The sequence below is a fragment of the Clinocottus analis genome, unplaced genomic scaffold, assembly GCF_023055335.1.
Source record: "Clinocottus analis isolate CAN_PGR_092001 unplaced genomic scaffold, fCliAna1.0.p SCAF_11, whole genome shotgun sequence".
In the NCBI taxonomy this organism is placed as follows: Eukaryota; Metazoa; Chordata; class Actinopteri; order Perciformes; family Cottidae; genus Clinocottus; species Clinocottus analis.
Window position 1 is genome coordinate 4,875,955 of NW_027175832.1, and position 20,415 is coordinate 4,896,369.

The 20,415-nt window shown below is 43.2% G+C and overlaps 3 protein-coding genes across 3 annotated transcripts; 2 read left to right on the forward strand and 1 right to left on the reverse strand.

Moving 5' to 3' along the window:
* Positions 1–221: 221 nt before the first annotated feature.
* On the forward strand, positions 222–5,856 carry LOC137782342 (mucin-7-like). The gene is made up of 5 exons (XM_068571598.1): positions 222–675; positions 1,467–1,721; positions 3,382–3,690; positions 3,782–3,948; positions 4,595–5,856. Exons 1-5 carry the CDS (start codon positions 492–494, stop codon positions 4,637–4,639), a joined length of 960 nt encoding a protein of 319 aa, XP_068427699.1. The 5' UTR covers positions 222–491; the 3' UTR covers positions 4,640–5,856.
* Positions 5,857–6,180: 324 nt separating this feature from the next.
* mgst3a (microsomal glutathione S-transferase 3a) lies at positions 6,181–7,996 on the reverse strand. Its single transcript, XM_068571599.1, has 6 exons — positions 7,902–7,996; positions 7,411–7,536; positions 7,138–7,211; positions 6,956–7,013; positions 6,734–6,806; positions 6,181–6,641 (listed from the first exon to the last, which is right to left on the reverse strand). Exons 2-6 carry the CDS (start codon positions 7,525–7,527, stop codon positions 6,499–6,501), a joined length of 465 nt encoding a protein of 154 aa, XP_068427700.1. The 5' UTR covers positions 7,528–7,536; positions 7,902–7,996; the 3' UTR covers positions 6,181–6,498.
* A 2,705-nt stretch (positions 7,997–10,701) lies between these two features.
* Positions 10,702–18,779, forward strand: LOC137801830 (leucine-rich repeat-containing protein 52-like). The gene is made up of 2 exons (XM_068599231.1): positions 10,702–11,690; positions 16,572–18,779. Exons 1-2 carry the CDS (start codon positions 11,039–11,041, stop codon positions 16,898–16,900), a joined length of 981 nt encoding a protein of 326 aa, XP_068455332.1. The 5' UTR covers positions 10,702–11,038; the 3' UTR covers positions 16,901–18,779.
* The last annotated feature ends 1,636 nt before the right edge of the window (positions 18,780–20,415 follow it).

Genomic DNA, 20,415 nt, shown 5'->3' on the forward strand with positions numbered 1-20,415 from the left:
TGTGGGGGGGCGGGGTGGGGGGGCTGAGAAGTTGTTGTCTCACATTACCAGCAGCAGACACTGACGCCTACTCACCTCTCACCGTTTAATCTCTCTACGTAACATCGCAGCGAGCCCACACTATTCATGAACCTCGGGAAACCCGCGTGCGTCCGACGCGACACAGCGCGCTACAACAGGCGCTCCTGACGCAGACAACTGCGCCGCTGACGCACAGGCATCTGATTGGAGCGGCGGAGCAACGGTGGCCGCAAGCTGGTGCATGTCAAGAGGAACAGATTCGGGGATGGGGGTGACACCACAGGCAGGAAACACAAGGTGCTGGAGGGTGAAAACATGAATTCGCGGTGAGCTCGGTTCCGCGTCTTTGCTCGTTGGAGAGCCGCGCGTGCAGCCGTCCCTCCTCCGGCCGCCCGCACGCAGCCCGCCGTGCGGCCCCACCCCTTATACTCCTTCTTCTGCCCGACTCCCTCAGGATATTTTTAGCGCTGATGATGTGCCCTGTCAAATCACGTAACGGAAACAGCCCCAGAGCTCGGAAGCAGAGTCGCTGGGAAGAGCTTCGCTCCGTTTGTTGTTGCGATCTGCGGGCGAAGGCCGCGAAGGAGAAGCGATTTGAAATGAATTTGGCGTTTTGCGTGTTGGTGGTGCTTACCGGCTCATCGCAGACGAGAGGTAAGGTGCCATCCCGGTGTGTGTGTGTGTGTGTGTGTGTGTGTGTGTGTGTGTGTGTGTGTGTGTGTGTGTGTGTGTGTGTCTGTTTCACCTGACATCCTGCTGACGCCAGTTGGACTCGCTATCGATTCCTACATGATGCTCTCGACATGTCTATTGCTCTCATGGAAAGTTTACACAGAGCTGCAGGCTGTTGGTTGTATTTTGACATGATGTATGTGCGGAGTTATGTATTATTTGTATTATTTTACCAGTCATTTATTTATTTGAACTTTAAAATAATGTTTTTTTTTTTAAACAGATGTTATTTAATGCAGGATAACATCACATTCATGATTCAATTGAAAAGTCACTTGCAGAAAACTGATCAACTATTAATGGTTAATCAGATTATTTGCAAGCAAAAAAAAAGGGAAAAATCTCTAGTTACAATTTCTCCAATAAGTTAAATAAATGAGTAGTGATTTGTCTTTTCTTTTCTTTTAGTAAACTGATAATTTTTGAGCTGTAATGAGTAATTCAGTTGAATGAATATTTGATGAGCATTATTTTCAGTACTGAGTAATGACAAAACTTTTTGGTTACAACTCCTCTCATGTGGATCATTTTGCAGAGTTTTGTCCTCGTTGTCAATAAACTGCAGATATTTTAGATTTTTGGACTGTTCGTTGAACAAAAAAAGACATTTAAATATATCCCATTGCATGATTTGGGGGAATATTTTTGACACAATTGTATAGAGAGAAAGCAAAGGAATGATTGATACATGTTTTATCCTCTTTAACTCGTAGGTCAGAGCAGTGCCTCGCCTCCTGCCCACACCCTGTCGGTCTTTCCGAGCTCAGCATCTCCTGACCTGAGAGAGGATCCTGGGAATGGGGTCTCGCAGCGGACTCACAGCGAGGATGAACCCTTCACCGAAACCACGACCACCACCGAGGCCAAAGCAACGATCCCTTCAGAGGCTGCAACCGAAGCAGTACATATGACACACTCTGCAGTGGCTACACCCGAACACACCGTCATGACTGCTCCTTCACCTGCAGGTATTCCAGACAGATCTGCATGCACTGTTTATACGCTGCCGCTCTTGAAAAGCTTCAAGACAGACACATGGTGGTCACCATCTTGTCTATAATTCTATAATTGTGCATATATCATCTTCCAGTCCAGTCCGTTTACTTTGTCCAGACCCTTGAAAGAAATCGTCACACACATTTAAAGCGGTTTGTTTGCAAACACATGCACTCTCCTGCGGCTCACTGCCAGCAGCGCTCCGGGAACATGTTCCTCTCCTGATCCCTGACACTGAGATTGAGAATGTGTGTCGCAACCTCATCTAAGAGATTCCCTTTTATAGATCAGATAAATATAACTCTGTCCGCTGATGCCCGGTTGCCTCTTTGAGCAGCCCAGAAATAACAAAGCAAATGACTAATGCATCCTGTTCACACTCTTGCCTCGTCACGTCTCTGTCTGTCCCTCTGGAGTAATGTGTAGGTTGTTTCCTCTATTCAAAAGCTAAAGATTACGTCACCAATTACTTTAAGTTGTTTTGGGACTTATTGCAGAAAATGCACAAGAATACTCTTCCTCTCTTTGTGCTCTGCCCACAGGACTAATGGCAGCCTGTCTCTTCCTCTATCATTATTCTTGTTATAATTATCATATCCTGAATGTAAACTGTAGAAAGGAAATCTTGACTTGTAATTACTGATCGTACAAAGTTCCTTGAACAAACCCCTTTCCCAGCTGAAAGCATGAGCTGTGAAACTACACAGTAAACTACTAGCAGCTGAATCGCAGTAAATAACTGTAGATTTTACAGACTTTTTTTTTTTTTTACAGTGCATGTAAAGAGCCACGTGTGTATAGTGGAGTCACAGTATACTCATGTTGAAAGTGGGAAAATGCAGGAAGCTTGGTGTGTATATCGTTACATATATTCAGTAGTTTCATAGAGAACATGAAAACAGTGACTGATAAGAAATATAGAAACTCATAGAACAGCTTTGTGAAACTTCAGTGTTCACCAGTTCCGCCCCAAACAGTTCTTTTCATTATCAATTCATACTGACTATGTTCTCGGTTGTATGAATAATCGATTGCTCTGTGAATGTGATGTTCTCTGAATGCATATCTGATGATTTAAAATGTCTTGTTTTTTTCTATCCAAACACTGAAAATAAGTTCACTCAAAGAGTTTTAAAAAAAAGGAAATACGTACATTGGAGAAGCTAGATAAAGTGAATTAGACTAAACAACTTAAACAATGAATTGATTATATAAATTGTTTTCAATAAATATTCTGTTGATCCTCTCGACCACATTTTCCAAAGTTAAAATCAATCAACACCACAATCTTTTCATGTTTATCTTGCTTGGTACATTATTGCAGACGCCTGTTGTTTATCTGAACAAGCAACTGCAAAAACTGAAAAGATGCCGCAGCAAGCATCCACCACCATTATTATGCCGTTATTTGATGTATAAAAATACAAACGACAAGTTAACACGGTATTGTGACACTGTCATGCAAAAAGAGGTGGCACCTGACAAGAAAAGCGAGCTGCTGTTTTAACATCAGTGGGAGTGATCAGTTTGCTGTTGTGTAGTAATAGTGTGCTCTGTGTGTGCGGTTTCTTTGAAGACTTATCTGTGCTGCTTTGAATTCATACAGCACTGACTTCACATCCCCACTTTCAGCTGCCAGAGACCACCTTTCACCTGCGCCGCCTGTGCGGAGCTCCGCCCCTCCGCCGCACGCCGCCACCGCCGACGGCAGAGCCGATGTGACCGCAGATCCTTTCAGCGCCTCTTCATCTCTGCCAGCCCACAGAGTGCAGGACACGAGCGCCACAGCCCACGCCTCCACCGTCCAGCCACAGTCTGAATCCTGGACCACCACCTCCACACACACAACCACAGGGCGTCCTCTGATCTCCGGCCCGAGCCGGGGTCCTGCTGGGCCGACGTACCAGGAGGTCCCGTCTGAGCTCAATGTTGGAGATGAAGGTATCACGGCCGTGAGAGGATTGCCGTTTATTTTGTACTTCACAAATGTGTTCACTGTTTTATTAGGATTGTCCGCATGTGTGTCATTTAGACCTCAAGGGGCCCCGCTACCGCTCCAGCTCCCCTTTAGACCCCCTGCTGGCCGGCCTGCTGTCTGTGTTCATCGTCACGACCGCCATCGTCTTCGTCATCCTCTTCCTCAAGTTCCGCCAGCGCACAAACCACCCAGAGTTCCATCGGCTTCAGGATTTACCCATGGTGAGATAAATACGTTGTGATTAAAGGGGCATTACAGCATTTTATTGACATCATCTTTTCTACATGAAGGTCAGTTTACTTGTGCTGAGGAAACAATAACCTCAGTTGTGTTTACGAACTGGGGGTGTGGAGTTTGAAGCAAGTGTTTACAATGTAATGAGGGTCTAACAACATTTGGGAAATGTAGGCTCTGGAGGTGTGGGAAGAGAGATGCCACAGACACCCAGTTTGTAATACTGCAAATATATATATATATATTGCAATACTTTCATCAGTGGGCTCACTTGCCATTGGGTTACCTCGATAAGGACTTAACAGACATTTATTGCAATGAAAATCTTCAAGATTGCCGCTGTAACATCTTTGTCCCCCAAAACTTTATGGAATTACTGTTTTAACTTGCTGTGTGAATTAAAACCTAAATCACAAAATCACATAATTGTTCAATTCAAGTCAGTTCTTATACATATTACATTTATTCTCATAACTCCTTATGCTTATGTACAGAGCCCCTTGTTTAAAAAAAATTATATCATCACAAAATCACTTAATAAACTGTTCACAAAGTGTCAAGCTGAGCGCATACACATTGGTGTCCCATTTGTAAACTGGTATATGTAAATCATACTGTAATTCTCTTCTCCAGGATGATTTGATGGAGGACACGCCCCTCTCCAGGTACACCTACTGATGGATGCATCCTCAGTCACTTCCGCTACTCAGAGAACAGAAGCAAAGCCGATGCCAAAGGAAGACCAGTGTGGATCTCAGAGTTTTGGGTCAGTGATAGAAAAAACATTTCTCTGTGGTTCCACGAGAAGGATCCACAAAGTCTTTTCACAAGCACTTTTTTCCACATTCCCTTTAAATTTCCAGAGATCTTCATCATAGTGGAGACTATTTGTTTGTGCCTCAGCCCCCGTGACTCACTCCCCATGTATGCACAGCACTTTAATGTGGCTTGAATGGTCCCAGTGCCCCCTGGGGGCCATCTGAGGTATTGCGGCTCAAGGTTGCGTGAAGTCCACCAACCTCAGGTGATCCAGCGAGAAATAAGAGAGAGACAAATGGGAAAGTTGCCAACATGCCTAAAATATTTGAGGAATATAAATTAAGATCCCTTAGGTGACCAAATATGAATGAAGTGCACTTTCACACCAAACTGCCAGGTTGATTGTGTTGTCTTAAAGCAGAGGTCTTGATTATACAATTCAAAAGCCATATCTTTGGCACAACACAGAACATCGTACAGTAGAAGCCAAACCGCATTCAGTTGCTCAAATGTATTATGCAACTTACCTCAAATGATACTTGGAAAATATTATTGTTACAGCCTGTAATGTCCGGTTCCACATGTTATTGAACTTTTGTCATCATCGTCTAATTCTGGTCTTTAAAACTTGAATTTGGTTATTCTGCTGTCAATGAATGTTTAATCCACCAATACACACTGAGAAGAGACCTCGCTACACTAAACACTTTTGATAGGTGCAATTTGTAAAGGTAAATCACACTATTGTTGTTAAATGAATTGTAAAATACATATTTATGAATGTTTCTACACAAGGTGTTTATTCAAATGCTTTGAGTGGAGACGATGAGCAGTTTAGATTGTTGTTGCCTGTGTTAACTGGAGTATCAAGCTGTTGTATCAGTTTTTACCGATAGTGTGTTCTCAGTTACTGTTAAGTGCCAACAGTGATGTATGATTTAATATGCCATTGAAATGTGGACTTTAAGAAATGAAGATTTCCTGTTTGATAATAAATCAGAAATCATAAAACTGTCGTCCGATCTTGAGTTGGTAAAAGATCGGACTGGACGAGCTCTTCAGCAGTGTGCTGTGTCATTGTAACCTGTGTGACGGGCCGTTTCTTTTGCGGTCGGTTGTGAGCTCAACAGCTCTTCAGAGATATAACCCCACCTGCCTTGACAAGTAATGTGGACTTTGAACTACTTAGCTTAAAAAAGAAAGCCACTCCCTTAAACAAACATTGCCGTTAATAACACCTCACATTCAATAAATACCCCTTTAACACCCAATAAAAGAAGCACACGATAATGTATAACAAATGTATGATATTTAATATCACTTGTATGTCCTGATTCAAGTAGGAGAAAGATACAAAAATAATCAACAAAAGCTTTTCTTTTTTTACAGGAACCATTTACATGCATTACTGAATACATCACATAGTTGAGTGATATTCAGTCACATCAATCATGGAAGGTCAAACGTCCCAGTTTTGTTAGTGTCTGTTTAAAAAAAATAGGCAATGTATCTCACGTCTTGTGGCCAGCTAATTCAGAAATCAGGGCGCAGGTGAAAATGCGATCGAGATCAACTGGCAGATCATGGAGACCACACCCGAGCGATTGCCTTAAATTATGTATTGTTCCTCCCTTGAGAACCAGTCGGGCCACTTGAAAACAAGAAATTCATCTGGCTTCACATATCAAATTGGTCAGCGGTTAGCATACATGTTGCAAGGTGTATAGGTTTTGATTATAAAGTGAATAAAAGGTGAGCCCGTCCTTGAGACTTCATTCTCATTCGCAACATCCAGCTTGACGGAAGGGAAAACCCCGCGGTCTCGTCCAGCCAAGCAGAGAGCGGCCGTAGCAGGCGGTGGACAGAATCATGCCGAGCAGAGCCACGTTCCCGAACGCTCCTCGTCTTCTTTTCTTAGGATCTAAATGAGAAGAAAAGTGTTGTTACTAATAGCACATTTGCAACCTGCTTTATGTTGCAGAGGCAGAAAATGTAAATGAAACATGTTCTTACCCCCTGAAGAGTACCCGTGTGCATACACCTCTCTGCTTATGATCCATACAACTCCAAGTCCACTAGCAAGACGCTGTTGTAACCAGACACACACACAAGCAAATGTAACACTCATTAATGACATGATTTTATGCATACTCAAATAATTGCTCAATACTTTATATGTATGGAGCAGTAGGCTCATGCTAAAGAGGTATGATATTGCAAGAAAAAAAAACTTACAGGATTGTGCAAACCACCGATTGCGAGGCAGAAGAGAAAGGCGGGGTAGATCTCCAGGCTGGTGAAAGGTTATAAGGACAGATTACCTTTCACATTGACTAATGAGAGCATGGTGCAATGTCAGTGTAGACTAGAGGGTGCAGCTTTAAAGTTGCATTGCGCATATTTCAGCTCATACGTACGTGTTTTGGTGTGAACGCTGGATGCAGTTAAAAATGTTTCCAGTTTCTGGGTCGGCACTGTACATCTGAGGATACTGCAAGTGAAGACAAGTTTGTTTGTATGGACCATTCAAAGTGCTTTACATGAGCAATGCAAAAGACACACAACCGTGTCCGCAGACTGCTGACATAGTTGAGGTGCTGTTTGAATGGATGGGTGCAGCTCTTGAATAGTATGACTGAGAAAGAGTGGACTACACCTGCTATGCATTTGAACGCCAATGATGTGCTCACCTGCACGTTGTACTTCTTGCGGGCTTTGCCAACTTGTATGGCCAGATGTCCAATCATCACCATACTGGCAACACCAGTCAACACCACATATCCATACTCTTTGGAAAGCACAACCATCCTGGCAATCTTGAGAGATGAAGAATGACAAAGTCTTATTAGTTTGAGTTATTCCCCAAAAAGTGCATCTTCGTGTACATGTGGCCAATATATTGTGTTATCATTTCAGCTTTTTGACTCATTTTGAAAGTTATAATTATTTTTGGGGGGTTTTAGCCTAGCTCTTAGTATTTCTTTTAGAGGTAATGAAACGGGAGAGATGCATTTAGGGTAAACATTACCGCATTGTTCGACAAACAGGAGAGCATTTGAGGACATCAAGGGCGCATTAAAAGCAAGAGGTCAAATGAGAACACAGAGACGCCATCAACGTCAGACCAACAGGTTTAAGAATAATACAACTCACAGAAAACCCCCAAAATACAAAAGTTTACCTGGGAGAGGTCGGTCGACTTCGAGTTCTTCAGGTGAAAACAGAGCAACTTTGCTAACCGACGGCAGAAAAGTCTCTGAACGCACTGCTTTGTGTTTCCGGGTTTTACGTCGCTCCCTTCACACGCCCCGTCCGTACGCGCTCCGTGGAGGCTTACGTAACATACGGAAACACACACCGTGAGGGCGCGGTTGTCGGTCTTTTTTGTCAATTATTTTCATGTAAACTTGTGTTGTAAATGTGTGATAAATGCGACGTGAACAGCTGGTGACACTCGCGATGCAGCGCTCAGTTACGTCTTTCTGACATGCGCCCTAGAGACTCTACTGAACTAGCGACCTCCATCTCAACCGGCTATGCAGACCACCCATTGCATCAATAATTATGATAATACACTTATATACAGTATAATAGTATAAACTTGCAGCAACATATATTAGCATCATATGTATTTTTGACAACAAAAGTGCTATTTATGTATTTTTACTGATACTTTTAGTACATGACTTTCACTTGCAAAGTTGCTGCTACAAAACTTGAATTCATTTATATGAGCCTTATCTCGGTTCTTTTTGCAAATGGTTTTACTTCATCAGGTTTCACATTAAGGTTTATTTTTAACATTTCAAGAATAGACTCATATATTATTCAATATGGTTAATTATTGAAGATGCTGCAAATATGAAGTGAGGATTTGTTCCATGCAAGATCCATTACACCCCTTTATCTGACTGCTGCATTTTGTCAACTTTTACTGCCTTTTTTTTATGTGGAACATTTTTGACCTGGCATTACAAGAAAAGCACAGGTGCAAGTAATGACATTAATGATGACTCCATCCTTTTTGAAGTGCGGTAAGCCGTGCCAGTGAGCAGGTTCACAACACCGGGGCTCTGATCCTGTAAACCTAAATGGAGGGCTGCCAACAATCCGCCCGGCTTTGAAGGGACCGAGGATCTCACGGAACAAAGTTTCCTGTATCACATATCAGGTCAAGTTGAGGTATGCAAAGCACTGTCATTGGTGTCTCTTGTTCCGCTGACCCGGAGTCACTAAGTTAAGTTATATGTTCTATAATGTTTCATTTTGCTATGTCATTCAAACAACAATTTGGAGCTGTGGTGTTATTGTTTTGCCTTTGTTTGGTGAATGCAGATTAACCATAAAGATAAATATGTATAGATAACCTCTTGCAAAGGTGAGACTGACATCACTCTAAGACAAGAGATTATATCCAGAGCCTCTACATTTTTCCATATGTCTAATGTAGAAGGACAGGAATCAAACAATTAGAAGGCCATGCATGCTTTGGCAAACAGAGGTACTTATGAGAGATTAAGAAAACATAGTTCACGGTTAACTGAAAAAAAAACTCATTTATATATCGAAGACATTATTTTGTGCAACAGGGCCAAACAGCCCAAACTGGTTTTACTGCCCGCATTCACAGTCGTTGTTTCCGTCAGGGCCATCCTGGTTGGTTGATTATAGTTGGCATTTAAATGTGGGTTATTATTTCATACTAATAACATACAATTCCCCTCTTTTGTAAGAGGCGTTTTGTTATCTTCTTCTGCAGTCTGACAGTATCATATTTTTCCAACTACTCAATGAAGCTGTATCGTGAAATATTTAAACCTATATTCCTTGTTTTATATGGCACCATTCCATTAAGTGGAAATAATCTAGATCTCTTATGCACTACTTTACCATATTTTCCCAACAATAAGACATATTTGATAACTTTGGAAATGTTGTAATTTCCCCTATAGCGTGTGGGCCACTGCTTAAAGAATAAATGTGTGCTTTAAATGTCTTAAAAAATGTCCTAAAAAATGATAAAGTATAGTCCACTGCATGGTTCTTGGGTCATTATCAGACAAGATGCAACAGAAAAAAAATATCTGATTTCTGCACAGCTTCTCACTGTGTAAAACATTACCAAGTGTTCGTCACTAGATGTCCTCATGAAATCACTGAAGCTCTTTGACACAAAACAGCTGTGTGGATTAGTTCAGTCCACAGGATGGCAAGTGTGAAAAAGCATTAGGTTGTGCATGCCTACAGGCCTGCTGCTCTATTTTTGACACCAGGGAATACATGGAGGGAAAAGATTCCACTTCGAGACAGAAAAAGAGTGAACGTGGTCTGTGTGTTGTTGACTGTCGACTTGGGGTATAGTTTCCTTCACGGACTGTCAGCGGCACATCTGTCCTCCTCCTCCTCCATCATGCTGAGTCTGATTCAGCACTTCAACACCTACACAGAGAACCAAGAATAGACTCAGGACTCACACTGAGACCGAAAAGAGGGGGAAAACAACTGCTTCCTAAAAACCATCCTGTCCCATCTCGTCCCAACATCTGATGGCTGTGCAATGGGTTTTGGGTTCGGGCGCGGGGGCTGGCTATGACTGATATGACAGACGTTTGCACACACACATACACACACACCTGAGGCAGGCTGATGAAAGGTATACGCACACATGCCCACAAACAGAGAATACCACACACAGTCATATGTAGATGGATCGCTGTTTCTGCAACTGGAGCCTTGTCTGTCACCTTTTTTTTTTTTACTGCCCCTAATTACATGCATCCCATATATTTGGACTTTCCTTTTTCCATTAGCTCTGCTGCCCAGAGCTTCCCCTCTCGCTCCTGCTCACTCCAAAGCGTGAGATGACACCACACCGCACCCCCACTTGCGCGCAGTGTAGTGCCCCCCCAACTCCCCCTCCCTCCTCTATTGGGATTCAGTTTCGGAGAGCGAGAGGAAGGCAAACATAGTGGAACAACTGACCGTGACCATTGCAAGCAGCGCAGCATGAGAGGACGTTGCGAGCTGTCTGGATAGCGTTGTTTTCGACGGAAGAAAACGCCATAAATAGATTAACTTTGGAAGGGCAGGAAGGCTTCTGGTTGTCAAGTTCCAGCCAGTGGATGCGCGCCGGATCCACAACCAACGACAGGATGAATTGAGACATTGCGCGCGCGAGTGTTGCCACGGGCAAGTGTTCGGTTTGACCTCTGTGGACATTCATTTCTGAGACAAACAGCTTGGTGAGGATGTATCAATGAAGAATGTGACCGCGTCTGACTCTCACCACACGGGGTGGATGAAGCCGTCGGCGGTGTCATGCGTCTTGCCCCGCAGTCAAGCGCGCGACCCTTGCGGCTCATAGTTCTGCTCCTCTTCACCGCGGCGGGGGTGAAGTCGTCCCCGGTGCTCTCCACGGGCTGCCCGGACAGGTGTGTGTGTGATGACCAGCTGGTGGTTCAGTGCGCTGGGCAGCACCTGACCACCTTCCCGGTCAACTTGCCGCTGTCCACGCGTCAGCTCATCATCTCCAACAACCGCATCGTGGAGCTGCCGCCACTTGCGCTCAACTATCTGTCCGATCTGGTGTACCTGGACTGCAGCAACAATTCCCTCACGGAGATATCCGAGTCCACGTTTGGGAATCTAAAGAAGCTGGCCTACCTGGACCTCTCCTTCAACACCTTGATGCGGATCGAGGACAGGACGTTCGGGCCCTTGGCGAGCCTGGTGATGCTGAGGATGACCGACAATCCGGGGCTCTCGGAGATTCACCAGGACGCTTTTGTAGAAAACGCGGCCCTCCAGGTGCTGGATGTGAGTCGGAACAACCTGACGGTCGTCAACATCACGTCCCTGATCGCGCTGCCCGCCCTGCGCTCGGTGGGGCTCAGCGGGAACCCGTGGAGCTGCGAGTGCGACAACGAGGACCTGTGTCTGTGGGTCCACCTGGAGGGCTTCAAGTTCCAAGGTTATACAATTATACATTCGAATGTATTCTAATGTCATATTAGGTACAACATTACATCATGACCTTTTACTGTTGCTCGTTCCTTATATTAAGTGGATATATGCCCCATGAAAGCCAATCACAAATAAGGACTACTGCTTCAGTTTTACTTGTTATAATGCCCGGTCAAATGAAGCCTGGTGGCTGCTTTCAATAATTGGACTGTATGCTATTAAAATATGAAAACGTATTTATCTTCCATGCAGCTGTAGGACTTAGCACCAAGTGTGTGATATGATGCAAGAGAAAAGCTCTGTAAAGCTCTGACAATGCATCCTTCAAGGGTTTATATAAGTTATCATTAATGGTTCTAAATGGTCGATAAATCATTTACCAATGCACTATATATCAGTTATATCAGAAAATGCTGCGCTTGGGGCAAAACATTATAGGTCTTATGACCAAAAGAATCTCACTCATATCATGTTTATGGTTGTGTGGTAATTTGATTAAACCTTTTTCTTTCAGAGTATGAAGCAAACGAGAGCAAAACTGAATTTATTAAGGTCTTAAAGCCAGGTTTTGACACAGGTGCCCTTTTCGAGACAAAACAAAGTCCCTTGGTGACAGTTCGGTACTGGTTGGTATAATACAGCCGTGCTGTTTATCCTCCTCCAGCATGGAAAAAAAGAGTGATTTTTCCCAACCATATATTTTTTCTTTCTAACGATCTAAAACATATTTATGAAGTCCATACACACCCTTTATAAAGGGTGCTTTATTAGTGCCAATTAAACTTAAAAGGAGAAAAGGGATGAGTTGGAAAAAATAACTTAGCAGTTAAAGTCTCCCTTAGACCTAAAGAAGGAATTGCCTCCATGTTAACTATCTATTCAAGCGCACACAGAGCCCTTACTGCTGGATTCCCCTCATATCATGTTCCTAAAATCTGCACCTTTTGAGCGCACGCAACAGATATCGTCATATCCTCATCATCATCATCGTATTCAACCACACTTCTAAGAGATTAGCTGTGATAAATAGTGTGTTGTGCAAAATATGTGGTTGTATGTGAATAAGAATTTACATGTAAGTATGTGTAGCATGCAGTTTGGAGAAGTCTGCAAAGTTTGACCCTTGCTCGGCTTTCAGTGGGATGAGATGTGCACGGGTGACGGCGGTGGAGCGTGACAGCGTTCTGACGATCAAATAGCAAAGAGGGTGAAAGAGGATGGGAGGCAGGGAGCCATTAGATTTCTCTTCTGGCAACTGCATTCATTAATTCAGCTCTGCATCCTGCAGTTTGGGAGGAAAACAAGAAAGTCTTTCATCTTAAAATGACTAATCCAACTCTATTTTATCCAGATATCTTGCAGATGTGATTCATGGATCTAGTTGCACCATCACATATCGATTTCAAACATTTTTTTAAAATCACCATCAAGCTGATAGATTTGACAGATATTCAACCAATCTTCCTTACTTTTGAGTTATTATGCTCATGCTTTGGTGTGGATGTGTCACTATGCAAAAGGGCAGTTGCTATTTATAGTGTGTCTTACTGAGCATGAAGCCTGTCATAATTCTAACACCATAGCTATAATACATCCGCCACGCTTACTAAAGGCATCCCCTGCTTCTCTCTTCCACACACACACACACACACACACACACACATACACACAGACTATAGTCCACCACACTCCCTCTGTGCATCTATAGGCCGAGTCCAAAACGAGTCCTGTAAGAGCTGTCCTATTTCCCTGCTGCTCTCTGCCTTTTGTCTCGCTTAATTTGGAGTGAAGCCTCTTCCAGTGACAGCTGCCAGCGAGGGAGAGGAGAGCTACTCACATTCTCTACCTCAGTTCCACAGTCTGTCCATCTCTGAAAAAAAAATGTGAAAAGTCACACACACACACACACAAACAGAAATTCACAAATACAGATTCACTGACTCATGCATTTAGACTCACAACCCCCAAATTATACAAATGTGTCGCGCTTCAGGGGCAAAACGGAAGGATAACATTTTGGAGACGACTGTTTGGGCTGTGAGCGTCGTCTCCGGTGCCTTGTTAACTCGCGTCTGGGTCTCACCTGGTTCATGCAACACGGCTCACTTGTCTCCTCTGGTTATGGAAACGCATGGCAAGCGCTAACGCTTCGGGAAGGAACCAACAGATTCTCCTCTGTCTCGCCTTCCTGGCTAGATTAACACTCTTTCAGTTGTTATATAAGGAGGGTGTCTAGAAATAGAGCGGAGTATAGGGATGGGGGACGGAGGGAGGGAAAGCCCTCTTCTTTGATGCCAGTCTCTTTAGGGGGAGGGAGGGGGATGGGGGGGACGAAGCCAGAAGGGTTTCCTCCCTCGCTGTCAGGCACACGCAAGGACACGTGCGCACACACACACACACACACACACACACACACACACACACACACACACACACAAACACACATTAGCAGACTCTGCAAGGGCAGACATGGGAAGATGGGAAAGTTAAGTCAAGTGGAGGAGGGTTTGTGCACATGTTAGGAGGGAGAGTGCATGTGTGCATGCATGTGGGTCTTTTGTTACAGCATATTGTGTGAACAGTGCAGGGACGCAGCCGTTGAGAGGATCAGAGTACGCTTTGAATTCTCTGTGGTAGACGGAGCTTAGAGAGGCCGACTGTCCCCGCGTTCTTCTTCAGCCGCACGCTCGCTTTCAGAGGATAAGAGATGAGAATGCATGCACCGAAAGAATCAAATATTAGGGAAAAAGTCCATTTTTGTTGTCCCATTAAATGAACTTATCAAGTGTTTTGATTGAAAGCTTCGGCATGATCGCTGTCACCCTTTGTCAAATCACACCTCCCACCAGCCTGAGTCATTTATAACACCTTAACACCACGTGTTGCTTCTGAGAGAGCATCAGAACTAGTGGCAGAGAAGTTAGCTCAAGAGTCAGCTAAACGAGGATGAATCAAATGACTGGATAAGCAAGTAAAGGAGTTGGTTAAAAGAGAGAGAGTTAGGGGAGTGCATTTGTAGGTTACAGCACATCCCACACTACTGCAATGATTCGTTTGATTCCAGCTTTGGGACCTTCTAGTTGCTGCTCACAGTTCTCTCTTTTTTTTTAATCTGCACTCTCTGTTACTACACTTTTAAATAAGGGCAAAACTGGCCCAAAAAAGAATCGGAATTTTTTTTGCGAAAAATAATATATAAGCAGATGGAATTATTAAGTGAAACTAATGGATACAAAGTGAGCTAAAATCACACACAGTTGTTAAAATGTTTGGCAGAGAGTATTGATAAATAGCAATGTTGTGCATCGATTGTGTGTTTTTGAGATCATGTTGAAGCACAAAATAGGAAATTAGTCAAACGTAATGCCTTTATACCAGACGGTGAGGAAAAAACACCCCTCTTAAACATTACATTTTGTAAAATACTCTAATTATGTAATACAATAAGTACAATTATTATGTCATGGTTCCCTAAATATATTGCAGGGTACAGAGAGTTACTCTACAAATGTTCATGTGTTCATCAGTTCTACATGTATATACCCGAAGTATTTCAAAATATGCCAGCACATTGAGGATGTATATTTCCAGGCTGTTAGTGTCGAAATATGGTTTCATAAAACTGTTCCCTGTGCAAGTCTTTTGATCTCCCCCAGTGGGACTCCCCTCTTGCACAAAAGCTTTGAAAAACCAGAAGCCAATTAAAAAAGCGTTCGTATAGAGACGGCAACGCCGTTGTGTTGTTGCCGCGTTTCTGCTCACGGTAACCAAACACTGAGCCGAGCTTCAGGATGCTTTTCTGAAGAAAAAATGCCTCTCGTCAGCTGCCGCAGAGCTCAACATCCATCACGTGACGTACTTGACTGATGGACCTTTTTCAGAATTGAAAGAGAAGGAACTCAACATTTTATTAGGATTTGTGGATTTCAGCGAGGATTTAGTGGTATTCATACGCGGCGCCTGATGATGAGAAACCTTATTATCTGTCGCTTCAGGCAGACACAAAGGCCCAAGTCACTCTCTAATCCTGCAGGGAAGAAAGGAGTTTAAATAATTCATAATTCAATTCTGCACCAACTTTAGTGCACATGAAGCACGGTAGTTTTCTGATAAAGTTGTTATGCCAGGACGGTTTTCTGCATTTACGTCTCTTAGCTCTTGAACCTGAATGCGTCATATCTTCAGCTCCGTTTGCTGCCATTTACAAATACCATGCAAAATTATATAAGTAACATATGAATTATTTATCGGGCGGCTGTTTATCGCCATATGTATATTTTCCTTGCTCAGTTATTTCTGCATTAATATGGCTCTCACAATATCAAAGGATCTTTTCAATGACAATACAAATTTATGATAATTATATTGAATATGTTTGCTGTAAGTAAAATGACTTGGTATTCTCAAAGGAGAGCAGCAGTTAAATACACTTGAAAGGCCCTGAAAGGCCCTCTCAATCAGCTTCTATGACGGGCTCCACCATGAACACATTATATTCTTAACTGTTTCAGTTATTACCAAACTTTTCAGGGACATTACCATTAATGATGTCTGCATGTTGAAGACACCTGGTGCAGATTTACTTGTTACTGTCCAAGGGCAATCGTGTGTATCGAGAATGCCACTGTCCTGGATTAATGTCATGATGTAATGCAAACCCTGCGCATGCAGTCCAGATCAAGATGACTCAGTCTAATGAAGCCACTCCAGGACAGCTGACCTATTTATGGCTGGAATTGTTATCTAGGGAGAAAATGCACATTTGTCCCCAGTGCACTTCAGCGTTACAATGCTTACACTGTGTTTCCTTCCCAAATATATGGAATGCTTTCTTCTGAGCTATTATTAGTCCTTAATCGCTCCTTCTCGATGTGTGCCTGTGTGACAGATGAGGGCCAGACGGTGTGCGGATCGCCGGCCGACATGCAGGGCCGCCGTCTGGGTGAGGTGGGCATCCAGCTACGGACGTTGTGTCACCAGACTCTGGGCTCCTGGGACTACCTCTTCTTTGTCGTCATCGGCTTTGTCATCTTTGCGGCCGGCACCGTGTCGGCCTGGGTGATGGGCGTCATCATGGTGCTCTACGAGCGCTACATCAAGAAGAAAGACGAGCAGCTGGACGTGGACGATGAGGAAGGATCCGGTGAGACGGGGCATACCTCGCGAGCCAGGAGTGACCATGGCAACGGGAATTTGAAAACGTCGCAAACTGTCTAAAATGTTGAACCCCCCCCCCCACCCCTTATGCGCATCACGGATTCCCACAGTGCCTCCTGTCAAAATTCCAGGACTGTCATGAAGTCCAATTAGACCGCAAGTCCAACTGAGTCTGTCTAACAGGCTCAGCTGGCTCGAGAGAGAGAGGAAAGAGGAATCAACAGAGATGTGGAATGTCATACCTCTCATGTGTTGTGGGCTTTCCGGTGATGTAACACACCTTCTGGCTGCCATTGTGGAGGCCCACCTGCACTTTGGGTATTATTGACTGTGTATGCAAATGTCTGACTGTGCTATATGGTTCATTATTTTGTAATATTTGACTGGGGATGTGATCATACGGGGTGATGAGGAGCCCATAGCAGTCAGTCTCTACAAAGCCGCTTGCTGGTTTTGACAATTACAGAATGTTTTAGCTGGTTATCAACTCATTTTGGCTTGTGTAACAGTATCAAATGTTCACATCTTAAAAAGATAGTTTCACATTTTAGGGAATTTGATGATTCACTTGGGCACCAAGAGTTAGATGAGACCATTAATATCTAACTAGGCAAGACAGCGCATGTGTTTCCCAACATGTCCAGCGCTTTTTTTCACCACCACCTGGGTTCACCAGTGACCAACAGAGGAGGAACAAGCTTGTCATATGATGCAATTTGTTTGTACCTATAATGTGACAAATTGGATAGTTGCCACTGCACTAGTCAGTATAAGAATATATTTCTAGACCCTACTTCAATAGCTTTGTTTGCACAGAAAAAAAGCACCAGTTGACCTCCACAATGCAACAAGCAAAGTAGGAGACTTAGCTTTACAAATGTAAAATTCTACTCATTTCAACAAATTTCTACTGAAAGGAGAGGGTTGAATGCATTCATATGGGTTTTATATTAGAGTAAATGAATAAATGTTACACTAGTGTGTGATATGTAGCTGCATGTTTGACTGAGCTTCTGCAGATGTGAGCGTGTCCATCTTTGGTCCGGTGATGTGTGATTGTGTACGGATAGTCCACCTCCTTTATTTATTAGCCCAGAAACAAACAAAACTCAAAGGTATTTGTGTTGAAGGTCTGTTTTGTGAAGTTGAGAGCCAGCATGTGCCACCTGCTCAGGTGTGGTTTGGCAGTGTGCCTTGCTGGATGGCAAGTCAACAGGAGAATGTAATAATTGATTTCTAGTTCGGCCTCTCTTTGTCGGGTTTGAGTGCAGTGTCCTATTTGTTTCTGCATGCACAGTTGATGCACCAAAAAGCCTTATGAGGTGTGTACACGCGAATTCAACTCATTAAAGGAAACAGGATTTTGATACAAAAGATCCAAAGTTGTATCATCTGAGAGTCATTCTTTAAAAACATCCATGCTCCTGCTTTTTTTTCTTCCCGTGCGTTACAATTTTTAATTCCACTTTAAAATGAGTGGTTTTACCGAGACTTTCCTACAAACCTGGTGTTTAATTCATTTACACTTTCAGAGCAATAAGAGCGCCAATGCTGTCAGGAGAAACAGGGAACCGACTCATTTCAGCCCATAATTGTAAATATCAACACCTGCTTTGTTTTGCCTCTATTTGCGATAAACTAGGTCAACAGTCTATGAACCTAGTTCACAAACTTAGCCCAGAATGACCACTTCCATATTTTGGCTTACTTGGCGGCTGCACTACTTCACTGCCACAGACGTTGACTGTTACAAACTTAGGAAGGAGCAAGAAAAAAAAAAGTCCTCAGAGGACTCGAGAAACCAATAGCTAGCTGCTCCAATGTGCTGTTCTCTGTATGTGTATTTTATCTGTACAATCAGTTGTGTCTCAGAATAATTGTTGTACTTTTGAGGGATCTGAGAGGAAGGGCATCTTCTCACAATGATTGGACCAGCTCATTTTATATAGTGCAGATGTTACTTTGTACAAGTTTTATTATAACCTTATGGTGGCGCAGCGGTTAGCGCTTTCGCTCCCTGGCTTCTCCTGGTCCTCCGGCTTCCTCCCACAGTCCAAAGAAATGCAGGCTACTTTCTGGTTGCCCGTAGGTGTGAATGCGAGTAAGAATGTTGTCTGCCTCTATGTGTCCACCTCATGATTGACCAAGCTGTACTCTGCTTCTTGCCCAATGTCCACTGTGATTGGCTTCAGCTCCTCGCAACCCTGTAAGCATAAGCGGTTACAGATGAGGGATGAAAGGCAATATTATTATGAAGGTGTGATGTACGATGGATGTCAGTAAGTCCTGTTTACTGTAATGATAGTATTATCTTGCAGCTGCGCCAGCGCGGGAGAAAGAAAAGTACCTGTGTAGCTAATGCAATGAATGATGGCTAAATTAAATTCAGCTGCTTGATTTTCCGGTCATTTTGAATCACACCATCATGGCTTACTGTGACTTGAATAAAATGGATCCATCGGTAATGTCATGCGTAACACCCGTGCTTTTCCTACAATGAGAAAACACCTATGATTGTGGCATTATGGGACTTTTACTTATTATAAAATGTGGTGAAGATAGTGGTTGCACACAATCTGGTGTCTTACTGTAATGTGATCGGCAATACTACTGAGAAACCTTTCTTCACACATTTACTGGTGCCTGCGTGAGCATATTGTTGTCCCAAAATTAACTACAACTATTGGTTTCTCTAAATAACTAACAGAACTTCAGCAGCACACCACCCAGTATATGCATACTGGTTATTGAGTGTCAGTGGTGAATATACTTTGACCGTTATAGACCCTTTTTCAAGGGTTTTCTGTTTGACTTTATCATACCGTGAAAAGCACATAATAATGAATGATGGCTGCATTCCATGTAGGTGTTCATGTTCCAGGGCCCATGGTCTCGAAAAGTAATAATTACATTTGTGCTGTTCCTGCAATGAAAAGTACAAATGTTTGCTGTGAAAAATGTAAATTGTGGAGTTTTCCCCTTTTGCAGTTTGTAAAAACTGTGGTGTTAGAAAAGGCAGTCTTGGTATAGGTGTAATCTTTTTAAAATTACAACACCACCAACATAAGATGGAGAGGAGCTAACCGTGTGTGTATGTCTGTCTCGCACTCCCTTGTCATATAAGGGAGTGATCTTGACACATGGCAGTATGCATAACTATGCATGCACCAACCTAAACATATTTACTGGCGTGACATACGTAACTGGATGCCAAATGTCAATGCAAGATAGTGACCCATGTACTGTACCTATACGTTGCTACTAAAATAGTATGCTGAGATGCTCTCATGGCGTGGGTGTAATATTTGCATGGGTACCTTCACTATATATAGAATACATAGCATAATGTCTACGTCTATAGAGGTCGGTGTAGTAAATGCTTATCTATATCTGCGTACGATACAGGCATATATGGGTTAGTTGTGTATGGTGTATTACATTCTGCTAAGCACGCTGATTCGGCCATGTGATGCACAAGCTTGGGTGCGTCCTGGAAATAGGATAGCTAGTTGCCCTAAAACATGTCAGCACAGTGGAACAGATGGAACGACAAGTAATAAACATGTGCATAGTTG

Bases quoted from the DNA above. Each gene is read 5' to 3' on its own strand.
- LOC137782342 (XM_068571598.1), top strand. From the start codon at position 492: ATGATGTGCCCTGTCAAATCACGTAACGGAAACAGCCCCAGAGCTCGG. The intron at 3,691-3,781 runs GTATCACGGCCG...TGTGTCATTTAG, and splicing joins GCTCAATGTTGGAGATGAAG to ACCTCAAGGGGCCCCGCTAC. The intron at 3,949-4,594 runs GTGAGATAAATA...TCTCTTCTCCAG, and splicing joins GGCTTCAGGATTTACCCATG to GATGATTTGATGGAGGACAC.
- mgst3a (XM_068571599.1), bottom strand. From the start codon at position 7,527: ATGGTTGTGCTTTCCAAAGAGTATGGATATGTGGTGTTGACTGGTGTT. The intron at 7,212-7,410 runs GTGAGCACATCA...CTTCACTTGCAG, and splicing joins GCAAGAAGTACAACGTGCAG to TATCCTCAGATGTACAGTGC. The intron at 6,807-6,955 runs GTAAGTTTTTTT...TGGTTACAACAG, and splicing joins TCGGTGGTTTGCACAATCCT to CGTCTTGCTAGTGGACTTGG.
- LOC137801830 (XM_068599231.1), top strand. From the start codon at position 11,039: ATGCGTCTTGCCCCGCAGTCAAGCGCGCGACCCTTGCGGCTCATAGTT. The intron at 11,691-16,571 runs GTTATACAATTA...CCTGTGTGACAG, and splicing joins GGAGGGCTTCAAGTTCCAAG to ATGAGGGCCAGACGGTGTGC.